The sequence below is a fragment of the Neophocaena asiaeorientalis genome, unplaced genomic scaffold, assembly GCF_003031525.2.
Source record: "Neophocaena asiaeorientalis asiaeorientalis breed wild unplaced genomic scaffold, Neophocaena_asiaeorientalis_V1.1 scaffold45, whole genome shotgun sequence".
Classification (NCBI taxonomy): domain Eukaryota; kingdom Metazoa; phylum Chordata; class Mammalia; order Artiodactyla; family Phocoenidae; genus Neophocaena; species Neophocaena asiaeorientalis.
Genome location: NW_020174642.1, coordinates 12,335,095 through 12,350,357, shown reverse-complemented (window position 1 = coordinate 12,350,357; position 15,263 = coordinate 12,335,095). Strand labels below are relative to the sequence as shown.

Below are 15,263 nucleotides of genomic sequence, written 5' to 3'. Positions count from 1 at the left end.
GCAGCCCCCCCCCCGCCTCCCCGCCCCCCCCCCGGGGTGTCACCCACGCAGAACCAAGCACCGGGGGTCACGGCATTTGACGAGTCCAGTCTCTTCACATGACTGCCAATGGTAAGGGAAGACAGGGCCACTGTGGCTCAGGCTGAAATGCTCTAACGAACAGTAAACCTGAAAATAAAAAATCCCTCGGGAACTAGTGCCGCCCATGTGTAAAACGATAAATGGACTAACGGTTCTTATGAATAATATTAACGAGAAGTTAATACACGGGAAGCGGTTACTTGGCTCAAAGAGCAGAAAAAATCAGCGAAATCCTTTGAATATGTTACTTTATACTGATGCTGTATTTGGTTGCTTTAAGCGAGAAAATAAACTTCCTTTTTTTAAAACCGAGAACTTCTGGTCCTCCCGGGTGACAATTGCACAGAGGTCACAGAAAGGCAAGATGGAAGCCGAGCTTCCTGAGCGAATGTGGGCTGTCCTGTCAATTCGGAGTCCTTCATTTTTTTCTCCTCAGATCAGTGTTTATTTTATCTTCAAAGTGAATAATATTTTGACAGAAAGAAATAGAGAAGAGGGTCAAACTTTCTCCCTGAAAGAAACATTTTTACAATAGACCGGAATAATTTTGGATTTCCAGGAAAAGAAGTAATAAATAACCGAAGAGTTCTAGGGTGTTGATGACAACTGAACATCATTTCCTCCTTCCTACTCCTCAGAGCCCACCCTGAAATGTCCCCTCTCTTCACACTGAAATTTCACCCTGATATTCCCCCTTCTCGCCCTGTCCAAGACCAAACTAGGAGGGGTGCCCACCTCCGGCTGAGCAGGGGAGCCACAGGGACCCCTTGGGGAACTCCAGGTGCCGAGACCCCCAGGCACCCGGCGGGCTCTGGAGCGCTGGCAGAGGCCCCGACGCCCCGGCCCTTCTGACCTGTGCTCGCCACCGCTGCAGCTCGGCCTCTGCCTGGACAGCATCCGTGAGGTGCTGGTACTTGACCCAGACTTGGGTTTCAGCTGCTGACCCGCCAGCCTCACCTGTCCTGTACCTGGGTCCCAGGTGAGACACGGAGGGGGGACCCCACTGAGCTGGGGCAAGATGCCAGGGCTCCGGCCCTCCCCTCCCCTCCCGTCCCTCCGCGACGGGCCGCCGTGGGCTGTGGTCGCCACAGGGGCAGGCGGCACAGGGAGGGCACCTCGGCCCACCCGCCGTGGGCGGCACTGACCACACTGCACCTGACGGCCCTGGCTGGGCTTCGCAGCGGCCACACAACCGGCACAGTCACGGGAAGGCCGCCCGGCAGCCGGACTTACCAGGGCCTCCCCGTGCTGAGGACAGAGCGACGAGAAGACACCAGTGACCACGGCAACCGCACCCCGTCTAAAAGCGTGAGCAACACACAGCCGCGCTCGGGCGGCTTTCCTCACCTGTGGCGAGTGCAGCTGGAGGCCCTCGCTGGGGACAGGCTGGCGGGACGGGGTCTGGTCCAGGCGCAAGTTAAAGACAGTAGCCAGGGCGGACTGCGCGGCCCGGGCCTTGGCGAGCTTTTTGCTCCTCCCCGAGCCCTCGAAGAACTGCCCGTCCACGACCACAGACAGGACGAAGTTTTTGGCGTGGCTCTCCCCGCTCTCCGAGAGGAAGTCATACTTCAGTCCCGGGCGCAGCTCGTTCAAGATCATCACGGGGTTCTTCCCGCTCGGGGGTGGGAACGGCGGGGGCACGGGGAGGGGTGGCTGGGCCAGGCCGGCGGGCACGGGAGACGCAGCCAGGCTGAGGTCCCCACTCGAGCTGAAGGAGTCGTCGCCATTGGCGCCCAGGTAGAAGGGCACATCCGGCCTGTCCGGGGTCTCGAAGCCGTTGAAGAGCGCGTCGGGGAAGTCGGCCTGGTCGGACGTGAAGTCTGCATTGGCGGACAGGCTCCGGCCCATGGCCAGGTGGGCCTCAGAGGCGTTGGGAAACTGGACAAAGGAGCGCAAGGCCTTCTCGGCCGCGTGCAGCTTGGCCTTCTTCTTCGTGGGGCCGGAGCCCTCGAAGACCTGCCCGTTGACCTCGACGGACATGACGAAGAGGGGGGCGTGCACGGGGCCCGTCTGCGACAGCAGCGTGTACTGCAGGCCAGGCTTGATCTCGTTGAGCTGCATCAGCGCGTTCTTGGGCAGTGCGGGCCCCGGCGCCCTCCTCCGCTTCTTCAGGCGGAACTTGGAGTGGCCATTGCTGCTCTCGTCCAGGGCCCGCTTCCTGCCGGCGCCCCCGCCACCCCCGTTGGAGAGCGGGGCGCCCTCGCCAGGCCCCGGGGCGCTGCCGTCCTTGGGGGGCGCGCCGTCCAGACCGCAGTTTTCCTTAACATCTGTGCTGCTCGAACCTGCGGTGCCCAGAAAGAGTAACTTACAACGCCTTCGTTGCAGGATCTTGTAAATGCAAAATTTATAGATTCCTTTATCGCCCTTTGTAACTGGTTAAGTGATGTGTGCTTATACATTTTGTTCCTGGCTGCGTACGTGTGGAGCTGTGCGTTTAACCACAGAGCTATCCACCTAAACTGGAATAATTGGAGTAATTTGACGTTCTGAGAAATAATAACTAATCCTGTTTCTATTTGGTATCACGGACTGCTTTTGCATTAAAAGGTGAATTTTTAAATCATCTTTTTCTACGAGAATATTCCGAAGCATCTAGAGGAATTTTATTCAAGTTTATCAAAATGTGGGAGGATAAACTAACCCAGAAAGACCTTACGCTAATAAATCTAATATCAGTATCGACAAACGTACACTTTATTTTGGCATTTTCTTCCTTTTCAATGCCATCTACTCTCATACTATACTCATGTCGGGCTTTCAGTTGCAGCCTTTCCCAGAAAAGAAGACATTATTTAAAACACGCATTCACAAGTTACTTAGTCCTTCTGGCTTAAAAGATGCAATTAATATGTGCAGTTATTTGGTTCTGATTCATGGATCTTAGAAAACTGCTTATGTAAAGTATTCTGGCCTTTTAGAAATTATTTTGAAGGATATAGCTTCACTTCTAGTATTAACATTTTCTCATTATGTATGGGGACTGATCTGCCTCTGAATCCTTAATACATCCCATGATAGAAAAAAATATACAAGGCAAGACAGGAAGACTGACACTGCAGACGGCCACAGCTCTCTTAACTTCCCAACTGAAGGTGGCATCTTTGTCTTTTTCAGAAAAACAAATATTTGATGGATTTACAGAATAATTTAGCTATCCTACCATTTAAAGGTAGTTCATTTTCACAATTAATAAAGATAATTTTAGAACTCTAAAAGTTCATGGCAAAATAAATATGATTTTAATTGCAAAAAGGGGAATAAAAAAGCATTCACTCTCCCCTTTAAGTTTATCAGACAAAGCTTTTTTAAAAAGAGAAAAAGAAGTAACTCCTTGTCTTCCTGGTCAGTTTGCACACGCTGTTGGCCGCAGGAAGCTCAGGGGTAACTATCACAGGGCTTCACGATACTGTTGACATGAATGTACTTGAAGACCTACCACTAGTTTTTGAGAATCCACGTAAGTCTTTCAAGCAACGGAAATATTTTTCACAATTGTAAGCCAGTTTACAAGTACCCCAATACGGTGGCCCTCGGTCCGTTTCTACTACATAAGGTGAAAGTAGATTCTGACTATGCTAAGGAAACTGAGAAAAACAGTGAAAGCGCTCATCGGCCCTACCCATGGGAGGGGCTTAACGCGGCAGCAAGTCTGGGTCACCGGCTGCCAGTCCCCACAGTTCAAGCTCTCAGATTCCCAGGGCTGTCACCACTCAGCTGAGACGGGCCCCGGGAAGACTGCCACCACACCGCGGCAGAGGTTGGGAGGTGGCCACGCTTTCCCTACAGACTTCACGCCTCCTACGTACTCCTGACACACACCACTTCTCCCAGTTGACAAAGCTGACGGAATGGACACTAAATTTTCATTTATAACATCCTCCAGCAAAAGCTCAATAGGTTACTCCTTTCGGTGCTCAAGGGAAACAAAAGGTTAGAAAGGGTGGGGCAGGACAGAATTGAGATTAACAAAGCAAGGACATCACCCGCTCCATGACAGCTTAGTTCTGACGTTAGCGCTGAACAGAAGTCAGATCGTGATAAATATATCCTGACATGCATTTAATCAAATGTTTATAGTCTCTGGAACACACAAATGCTTTCTTTTAAAAAATAAAAATAATCCGTATTGATTATAGAAAAATACACTTTCTATCAGACAGTTCACATAGATTCTAAGTTCTTATTTGCTCCAGAAGCATGGAAATACGGTTCATGTTCTACTTTACTAAAAATGCTACTATGTAAAGGAAAATAAAACACTAAAATTGGAGAAAGACCTCCCACTACCATAACTCTTCTTAAATGCTTTCGCTTTCCATATCATGCTACTTTACCTCATAAATGTGAATATTAACCATGATGAAAATTCTTCATCGCTTTCAAAATGATAGAAAATACAGGACTGGCATTTCAAAGTTCCAGCACTAGAACCAAGTTTATCTTTCCAGAAACTGTATTCAGAAGGATTCTTTACCTCGGTCAGAGACTACCGGATCAGTCTGGGGATAGTTATATCCCTACGCACACTGTGACATTTCCTCCCATACCTGCTGACCAGCGCCGTGGGTGACAGCGGGAGTGGGGAGTGGGCTGACCCCTGAGAACACAGGCTGGGTTCCAAAGACCCCGAGAGCAGCTGTGCCGGGGGCAGCGCCACGGGCAGCCAGAGGCCTCGGGAGGAGGTGCTGCCACGTGGACTGAAACCACGCCTGGTCACGTCTTCTCACACTTGCGTCCCAGAAATGGCCTCCAGCCTGAGGGCACACGACTGCGGGGTCACCCAGCAAAGACCCAGCAACTCCACGGCACCCACTACACTCGTGGAGCAGAACCCCTGGCTTCTGCGTGCAGACAAGCCAACTCCGAGGCCTCGGCTGTGGGCTCTGGGTGAGGCCGAGGGAAAGTGGTGGACTGTAGCCTCATCCTTGGTGACCGTTCGTCACTCACGCCTGTGGGTTCTTCCCGGGACCTCTCAACATGGACAAGTAACAATGCACGTTACACACATACCAGAACACTGATGTCTCTGTTGTGATCTCCCTACCGAAAGCTCCCAACTTCTGTGGGAGCATTTAACCTTAGGCAAATGCTCTGCTATCCGGGATTAAAGACAGAACAGAACAGAGAAGTGTATTCACTGAACTCTTCATCTATGAACATCTATGAACAATGTCGAGAGGGGGAAAGCTGAGGCTCTCTGCCCCTCCGTCCCCTCCATCCCGGAGGGCAGTGTGGAAAGGAGTTTCAGGCCACGCCGGCCCGAAGGCCCATCAAAGTCTTTGGAAACAAGATCAACAGACTCATGCGAGTCCCCTTCCTTCAAAACGCACGGACAACCCACCGTATTTGAGGGGAAGATTTTATGCACCGTCACCCCAAATGACCAATCTCAAAGGTTATCTCAGATTTACACAGATGGAAATAGGACCATGATCATGAGAACCATGCAGTGACAGAGCACGAAGCCATGCGGCTTTATGACACGTGCACCTGGAGGCAAGCCTCCCCCTTCCGGGCATGTGCATCAGGACCCTGGGACGACAGCAAGGAATGAAAATCCGGACAAACGGCTGTAAGGAAACGCCCACAGCAGACACCGATACCTACTGTAGAGATTACATAAAAATTAAACACATGCCACCGTTAACAGTCTGTATCGAAGGAAAAGAATCACCCCCCCCCCAAGTTGGTGCCATTCAATAAATTTACAACACTAAGCTTTTAATAGAAAATTGGCCGCTTGATACTACGTGATAGGCCTAGATCTTACTCATGTTCTCTTCATCTTCTACATCCATGGCAAAATACTTGTGTGGGTTTCTTGACCGGCGGAGACTGTTCCTGTCTGAAAGAGCAAGAAAATGACACTGAGTGTACCAGTCATACGACGGAAGTCTCCTCTGTGGAAAACATCGCAGAACAAGGCCGGTTAGGTCTGCCCTCTGGACAGAACATTCTCCCACCTCTTCAGCATGGTACAGGACCCCCAGCGTCCCCCCAAGGACCCCGGCCAGGACTCTGCTGTTGCGGGGCGGGGGGTGCGGGGGGGGGCGGCGGCGGGTACCATGGCAGGGAAGATTTTGGGCCACGCTGCGGAGGACGGCCTGGATTCCAAGGGTCAGGACCATGGAGAGCTCCGAACCAAGGGAAGGGTGACACACTTCAATCTCAGAAAGCCACCTCTCGTCAAGACAAACCCCAAACGGAACTCCCGCCCGTCTGCCACTTGATCTCTGTTCTGGGGAGACTTTGGTTTGGGTTATAAAATAAAGCTGTGGAAGAACACGCCACAGCACTCACCCTACTCCTCCCCTTCACCTGGACTGAGCGGCGTCACGTGGACGCAACTAAGCAGCACATAATTGTTCAAACCGGATCTAATTTCTTAGCCACGTACAACTTATTATTCTGCTGTCAGGAGAAACCACAAGAAATCCTCAAAGAACGATTATTGCAATTACATAATTATTAACAAATTTAAGAGTTTCCTCTTCCTAGATACCTTGGCTGTGCTTTGCAGGACTGCACTAACATGTGATCTGTAATAAAGAGTCCCGTCAAATTGCTGCTGAGGAAGAAGATCTGCAAGTTTTGTAGTCACATTTTTTTACAGAAATTAAATTTATATTATAAATCAGTTAAGAGGCAAATTTATTGCTTTTGAGAAAAACGGTGACTAAAATGTGCTAGATCATGCCTATACCTTATACATCTCTCTCATATAACATATATGTAAAATAGTTCCCGTGACAATCATTTGTTAATGACGTTAGCTCTCACTGTATATCTGGTGAACAGACAGTTAAATGAGTTTTTATTTAGACGCGTTTATTTAAGGAACTGTTCCAGACAGTTTTTAAAGCATTAACATTTTATATTGATGAATTACTTCGACGTAAATTTCTGAAAGTTTATTATATGAAAAGCACAGTACTGGGTATTACGAGAACCTAAAATGAATCAGACTGACCGATTGTATTAAGGAATAACTTTCAGTCATTGTAGGTGTGGAAACAGTGCTTAACTTTTAGTGATGTATACTGAAATATTTACAGACGAAATGATACCTGGGGTTTATTATTATAAAATGATCCCATGTGGTGGGAAGAAGTAGATACGGATGAAACTGGTGATGCTGGCGCTGCCTGATGGGCACTCGGGCTCACCACACAATTCTGTATCGGTGTGTGTTTTAATATTTCCACTAGGGAATAGTTTCAATGAAAGTAATTTCCTTGAGGTCTGGAATGGGCACGAGTGCCCGGCTGCCCCATGCCCTCAGTGAGATGCAGGTGCTCCAAGGGTCCTCTCGGCCACGGTCAGGGCGTGTGATGGTTAAGCTGATCCTGGAGGAGAGGGGGTGGGACACACCATGAAGACCATGCACAGGTATAGCATGCGGGAAGCACAGAGGCTGTGTGAGAAAGGCACTCAGAAGGCGCTTCTGAGAAGCTCAGTTATCAGTTCTGGAAGCAACCACTCAAGCTGTCCAGAGCACTGTGTTCTTACTGGCTGAGAGCTGGCTTCAGAGCAGGCAAAGGGGCTCGTGTGGTGGGAAGACGGAGGGCTCGTCCCCCGTTTAGCCCGACTGAAAACCCCGGATGGCACAGACACAGCAAGCACGCGGAGGCTCGGGAGGGCGGAGGGGAGGTGGCAGAGCAGCAGGGGACCCGGGGACGGTGTGGTGGTCAGTCCCTTACGTCTTCTTTTTGTATCATTATCCCAGGCTTGGAGTTGAAGAAGCCGGCAGCCTGGAAACACCAATGGGCAGACCAAAACACCCAACGAGAACTGTCTCTCTGGCCAAGGGACCAGGAGAGGACCTCCCAGCAGGACAGGAACCTGACAGACCAAACTGCCCTATTCAGCCAGACCCCAGCCTCCCATCCAGCAAGGACATGGGGTGGGGGAGCCTCGCGTCTCATTCCCTCTGGGCTGTGATGACCCCCTCCCCCTTCCCCCCCTCCCGGCAACGCAGAGTCAGGGAGAACAGGCGGAGAGCCTGGACTTCCACCCCACCTGGCGGTACCCAGGCGCCTGCCCCCTCCCCACTGCGGGTGTCACAGGAGGCCACCACGCAGCAGTGCCAGTGGAGGCCAGGGAACCTGGACATGCACCCCCGTCCGGCAGCGATGAGGCAGCGTCTCCCCTCCCCAACAGAGGGCCGTGAGAGAAAGCCAGCTGAAGCAGAGGTCCAAGTGAGACTCAGGTCCTTGTAACATAATATGTCCAGGTTCCAATCGAAAATCACTCATCACACTGAGAGCCAGGAAGATCTCAAACCGAATGCAAAAAGACAACTGATGCCGACCCAGAGACGTCAGCATCGTCTGAGAAAGTTTAAAGCAGCCGTCTTGAAAACGAAGTGGACCTCAACACCGCCTACGAAGTCCGAGTCACCAAGACAGACAGGCAGACCACACAGAACAAAACAGAGGGCCCAGAGACAGGCCCCCACAGAACACCTGCTCGTCGTTGACAAGGGTGCACAGGCAACGCAATGAAGGAAGGACAGCCTTGTCAACAGACAGTGCCGGGCAGCCGGCACCTAGAGCTCACACCCCACACACACATTCACCTGGAATGGACCACGGGCTTATTAAACGTAAAGCATGAAACTACAAGGCGCTTACAAGAATCATAGGAGGACATCCGTGGGATCCAGGACTCGGCAAAGAGTGTGCAGATTACCTACTAAAAGCACGATCCACAAAAGGGAAAAATGATGACCTGGAACCCATCGGAATTCAAAACCTTTTGCTCTGCTAAAGACCCTGTTACGAAGGTGAGAAGACAAGCTATGGACTGTGAGCAAATATCTGCAAACCACGCCAACAAACAAAACACAAGAAACGCAACGATAGAACACACGCTCCCATCAGCAAGAGGCATTTCACCGAAGAACGCACACAGATGGATGTTCCCGCGGGAAGTGATGGTCATCCTCATTGGCCACTAGGGAAATGGGACTTAAAACCACGTGAGATTCCACCACACACCTACGAGAACGGCTAAAACAATGACAACCCAAGGGCCAGCGAGGATGGGGAGAAACTGGATCACTCACGTGCCGCTGGTGGGGATGTGAAACGGGGCAGCCACTCTGGGAACCAGTCTGGTGGTTTCTTAAAACTAAACATGGGCATTTATTCCAGAGAAATGAAGACTTACGTTCACATAGAAAACGTACACAGGAATGTTGATAGCAACTTTATTCACACCAGCCCCAAACCGGAGACAACCCAGCGCCCTTCAGCACGTGACTGGCCGAACACACTGTAGACCGTGGAGCACCACGCGACGATGAAAAGCAACGAACTCCTGACACACGCAGTAACCTGATGGATCTCCAGAGAATCGGGCTGAGTGAAAAAGCCAATCCCAAAGGTGACATACATCACACCCATGTATACAAAGGTGATCCTTGAGCAACACGGGTTTGAACTGCATGGGTCACTGAGACACAGATTTTTTTTCACTAAGCACGACCTACCCCACTGCATGGCCTGAGGTTGGCCGAGTCCAAGGATGAGGATGCAGAGGGCCGACTATCAGTTACACGGGTTTCCGACTGCACCTCGCGTCGGCACCCCAACCCCTGTGCTGTTCAAGGTCAACTGTATAACATTCTTGAAACGAGAAAACTGTAGACATGGAGAGCAGAGTAGTGGTTGCGGGTGGGGAGGCACCCCGGCTGTGACAGCGCTCTGTGTAAAGGGAACACCGTTCTCCCCGTACTGCTTCTTACAGCTACCCGTGAATGTACGTTCTCTCAAAATAAAAAGGTCTATTTAAAAGCAGGCAGAAGGCACACAACATAGTGGCCGGTGCACTGAGAGGCTGGCTTCCCTGGAGGTCTGGGACGAGGAGGCCATGCCTGCCGTGACAGTGACAGGGAGTCTGGGCACAGGAGAACCCTGCACCGCCAAAGCTCACCTGGTTCGTAGGACATGCCTCGTTTTCCTGCTCTTTCATATTAAAGTTCTAAAAAAGGTCAGGGAAAATGTCTCACAGTAGAAAATAATCAGGCTGTGCACAGTGTGGGTGGGTACGTGTACAATAAAAGTGGAAGCCAGACACATATATACAATGGAATATTACTCAGCCATAAAAAGAAACGAAACTGAGCTATTTGTAATGAGGTGGAGGATACAGAGTGAGGTAAGTCAGAAAGAGAAAGACAAATACCGTATGCTGACACATGTATATGGAATTTAAGAAAAAAAAATGTCATGAAGAACCTAGGGGTAAGACGGGAATAAAGATACAGACCTACTAGAGAATGGACTTGAGGACACGGGGAGGGGGAAGGGTAAGCTGTGACAAAGCGAGAGAGAGGCATGGACATATATACACTACCAAACGTAAGGTAGATAGCTAGTGGGAAGCAGCCGCAAAGCACAGGGAGATCAGCTCGGTGCTTTGTGACCGCCTGGAGGGGTGGGATAGGGAGGGTGGGAGACGCAAGAGGGAAGAGATGTGGGAACATATGTATATGTATAACTGATTCACTTTGTTATAAAGCAGAAACTAACACACCATTGTAAAGCAATTATACCCCAATAAAGATGTTAAAAAAAAAAAAGAAGAAAAGTGGAAGGCAGAAATCTCTCGCAGAGCAGAAGCCAATATTTTCAGCTTCTACAAATGCCAACTCTCGTACCGAAGGTTATAAAACAAAGCAAAATAGCAAATGCAAGCACTTCAGAGCATTTTACGTAACCATTTTTCTTTCATTCTGGAAAGTACCTCATATGGCCTGGACTACAAACACATAAGAATGAAAACCCCATCCAAAATCGCATACGGAACAAAATTCCAGGAGCGGCCAGGTAAAGGAAAGCTTTACTTGACAGCAGTATTCGAATGCCTTCTTCATTTTTCAGGGTCCCGTAATCATTAAGAAGTGGAACTGGGCGGGCAGGGAGGCGTGAAAAGACCATTAAACCTGGCATCGAAAGACCTGGGACTTAAGTTTAACTTGATTCCAGTTATAATTTCAACTCTTCTTTTTGTAAATAGAACTAGAAAAGCGGATCTTATGTGGAAAAATCATCAGGTTTGAATAGTCAAGAAAACTCTGAACTAAGGAGCAGTTAGGTGGGGCTGGTCCTCCCAGACTGGAAAGGACGGGGCACCAGCGTGCAAAGCACGCCCGCGGCTCATGGACTGTGGAGCAGGGAGACGGACTCAGGACACAGCAGCTGCCCACACCACTGACCAACGCGCTTGCTAACACGTGGGCCTGGAAAGGGGTAAACCCCGGAGGAGGAGGAAGATGGACCCACCAGTGCCACTCGGTCAGTGTCGGTTTTGGTTGCCCGTGGGTTCGCGTCTGACTTCCAATAACATGATCCGATTGGCAATGCTTTATTTTCTAAGTGGGTGGTGGGTAAGTGGTCATCTGTTGTGTGATTCCTTACACACTGTAGATGTTCATGATGTAAGCCAAGGTGTAGATATATATGTAAAATACAACATTCCTACCCGCTTCCGACAGCACCCTTATCCTCACTGCGGAAACGTCAACCTGCACACATTCCTCCCCTTCCCTTGGTGAAAACAACGTTTTCTGGAATAAAACACAGAGAACATAACTTATTAATATTCAGGATGCATCAGAACATGAATTCTCTATTGTGCTGGTGAAAAATGCTATCTTTAGGAATTCACTAAAAATTTATAGATTAAAAAATGTTTAAGACAAGCAGTAACTTGACAAAAATTACCAGCAATTATTACCGGGTTTTATCCATGTTACTCTCCGAACAGGATGGTTTTGAGAAAAGTTTTACATATTCTTAATGACTGCGAAGGGTTTCAGTTTTAATAGCCATACACGACCAATTTTTAAAGAGCGAAGTGTTAGAATGAAGATTCTTCATGTTAATTCTCTACTATAAATCAAGCAACTTGCTAAAGGCTAGACTAATTTCGCAGCTATAGCAAAAAACTCAATGATGATTCTATTCTTTATTTAACAAAGGTAACTGAAGTATAAAATTCTTACATAATTTGAAGAAAAATCTGAAATTCAACAACTTAATCGTGCATGTTTAGAGAATGCATTCATGATTTGTATTTTGCTTCCAATATTTTGCTTTCTAAACAAACTAATGTCATTAAAATATTCAAAACATTCAATTTATAATATTTTACAAAGAAATCGTTTCCTTCCTAGGAAACCATCCAAATAATAGATGTTCAGTTATCCTTTAGAGATTTTGTACACACTGAACTAGATACAGCAGACTCTGCATAGCAAATAAGGTTCAAGCATTACTTTTAAAACACAAGTTTTTTTCTAGTGAAATGCAACATGGAATAATTAAAATAACCATAGTAATCAACAAAAAAACTCTTGGAACTAATAAGCAATTACAGAAAGGTTGCAGAATACAAGGCTAATATACAAAGTCAATTGCTTTCCTACACGCAAGCAATGAACTGGAATTTGACATAAAAAACACAACACCATTTACATTAGTACCCCCCCAAATGAAATACTTAGGTATAAATTTAACAAAATATGTACAAGATCTATATGAGGAAAAGTGCAAAACTCTGATGAAAGAAATCAAAGAACTAAATAAATGGAGAGAAAATCCATATACATGGATAGAAAGACTCAATAATGCTGATTTGGGCTCTTCCCAACTCGATCTACAGATTCAATGCAATCCCAATCAAAATCCCAGCAAGGTGTTTTGTGGAAATCAACTAACTGACTCCAGTGTTTACATGAAGAGGCAAAGACCCAGAGCAGCCAACACAATATTGAAGGAGAAAAACAAATTTGGAGGACTGACAGTATCTGACTTCAAGACTTACTATAAAGCTGTGGTAATCAGGACAGTGTGGTATCGGTGAAAGAAGAGCTAAATAGATCAATGGGACAGAACAGAGAGCCCAGAAGCACACCCACAAAAATACTGTCAACTGTTCCTTGACAAAGGAGCTAAGGCAATATAACAGGGCAGACAGTCTCTTCAACAAATGGTGCTGCAACAACTGGTCATCCACATGCAAAAAGATGAGCCTAGACACAGATCTTACAAACTACACAAAAATTAACTCAAAATGGATCTCAGACCTAAATGTAAAATGTAAAACTCCTAGAAGATAACATAGGAGAAAACCTAGATGACCTTGGGTTTGGCAATGACTTTTTAGATACAACATCATAGGCAAGATCCATGAAAAAAAAGAATCACTAAGCTGGACTTTATTAAAATTAAAAACGCCTGTTCTGTGAAAAACAATGTCAAGAGAACAAGAAGACAAGCCACAGACAGGGAGAAAATTTTTGCAAAAGAAACAGCTGATAAAGGACTGTTATCCAAAACATACAAAGCACTCTTAAAACTCAACAATGAGAAGACAACAACTTGATTAAAAAATAGGCCAAAGACCTGAACGGACACCACACCAAGGAAGATACACACATGGCAGATGAGGTGCTTCACATCGGCTGTCATCAGGGAAACGAAACTTAAAACAACAATCAGAAGACAACACACCAAAGAAGATACACACATGGCAGATAAGGTGCTTCATGTCGGCTGTCATCAGGGAAATGAAACTTAAAACAACAGTCAGATGCCCCTACACACCTATTAGAATGGTGAAAATCTAGAACACAGACAACGGCAAACACTGGCAAGATTGCAGAGCAACAGGAACCCTCATCCCTGCTAGTGGGGACGCAGATGGTGTGGCTGCTTTGGAAGACAGTCTGGCCGTTTCTTACAGAACTAAACAGACTCTTACCATAGGATCCCGCAATCGCTTTCCTTGGTATTTACCTAAAGGAGCTGAAAACTTATGTCCACACAAAAACCTGCCTGTGGGTATTTATAGCAGCTTTATCCACAGCTGACAAAACCTGGAAGCAACCACGCTGTCCTTCAGTAGGTGAACACATAGTCTGTGGCCCATCCAGACAATGGAATAGTGTTCAGAGCTAAAGAGAAATGAGCTATCAAGTCAAGAAAAGCCATGCAGGAAACTTGAATGCATGTTCCTAAGTGAAAGAAGCCAATCTGAAAAGGCTACGGACTGTATGATTCCAGCCATATGACATCCTGGAAAAGGCACAACTGTGGAGACAGTACAAAGATCAGTGGCTGCCATGGGGTGGGAAGATGCATAGGTGGGGCGCAGACGTTGTTTAGAGCAGTAGGACGTTATGGTGAAGATTAATAATCAGAAACTCCATTATTTTTATAACCACACTCTGTCCTTCGAGATGAATGAAGAGAAACAACACATTTGAAATACGGTCCATGCTTGCTCTGTTCATCACGGCCTAATTAAAATCCGTTTCTCTGAAAATTAGACTTTATTTTCTGGGATGAAAGGGAAAAAGAGGATACTGTGAGCTGCACTTTCAATATGAACACTAATATTTACGCTAAGAATAGGCGCTGTTAAGATTTGATCCAATTCCCACAGTATTTCGAGTGCATTCCACAGATCTAACTCCACACATTTGCTTTAGAATCCCAACTGTCAAACCAGGGTGACTCTGCCCATCCCTGGAACACACCTCCAGCTGAAGGAGCTCCTTCCCAAGGAGCACGGCCCCCATGTGTGCTGGGAAGCCCATCTGTACAAGTGCAATGAAATGTACCCACACATCTGTCACAAGAGATTCTGCGAGCCCTGGGCCTTCCATCCATAACTGCTGTCCACCAGGGGTCAGCAACTGCCCTCACTTGCGCCCTCTCCTGGCAGACACAGTGTCTCCCACTCTTGCCAGAGATCGGTTAAGATCCCTTCCTTCCTGATATACACAGCACAGCAGCAGTGCATCCCAGAAATCCCCTCCTCACCCATCAACTGGTGCTTCAGGTGGCCCATTCCAGAGTGAACTCCAGGCCTGAAAGCTGAAGCTACCCCTCTGCCACTGCCATCCTGTCACCCACACCTGTCCCATGGGTGCCCAAATCCCTGGTGCTGGCACACAGAAGGTTCTAATTGCTACTTATTGCACGAATGGATGGATGGATGGATGGGTGGGTGGACTGGATGAATGGGTGGGTGGGTGGAAGAGTGGGTGGATTGGATGAATGAGTGAATGGGTGGGTGAATGAATGGATGAATAGATGGGTGGATGAATAGATGGGTGGATGAATAGATGGGTGGGTGGATAACAGATGAATGGGTGGATTGGTGGATGG

General features: G+C 47.8%; 1 protein-coding gene across 1 annotated transcript in view; it reads right to left on the bottom strand.

Annotated features, from left to right (window-relative positions):
• The window catches only part of ADARB1 (adenosine deaminase RNA specific B1), a 69,616-nt gene that overhangs the window by 37,977 nt on the left and 16,376 nt on the right, over positions 1 to 15,263 (bottom strand). The window contains exons 2-4 of the mRNA XM_024758432.1: positions 11,569 to 11,653; positions 5,852 to 5,926; positions 1,429 to 2,363 (exon numbers count right to left, since the gene is read on the bottom strand). Coding sequence (XP_024614200.1) covers positions 1,429 to 2,363; positions 5,852 to 5,879 — 963 coding nt within the window. The 5' untranslated portion in view covers positions 5,880 to 5,926; positions 11,569 to 11,653. The remainder of the gene's footprint in view (positions 1 to 1,428; positions 2,364 to 5,851; positions 5,927 to 11,568; positions 11,654 to 15,263) is intronic.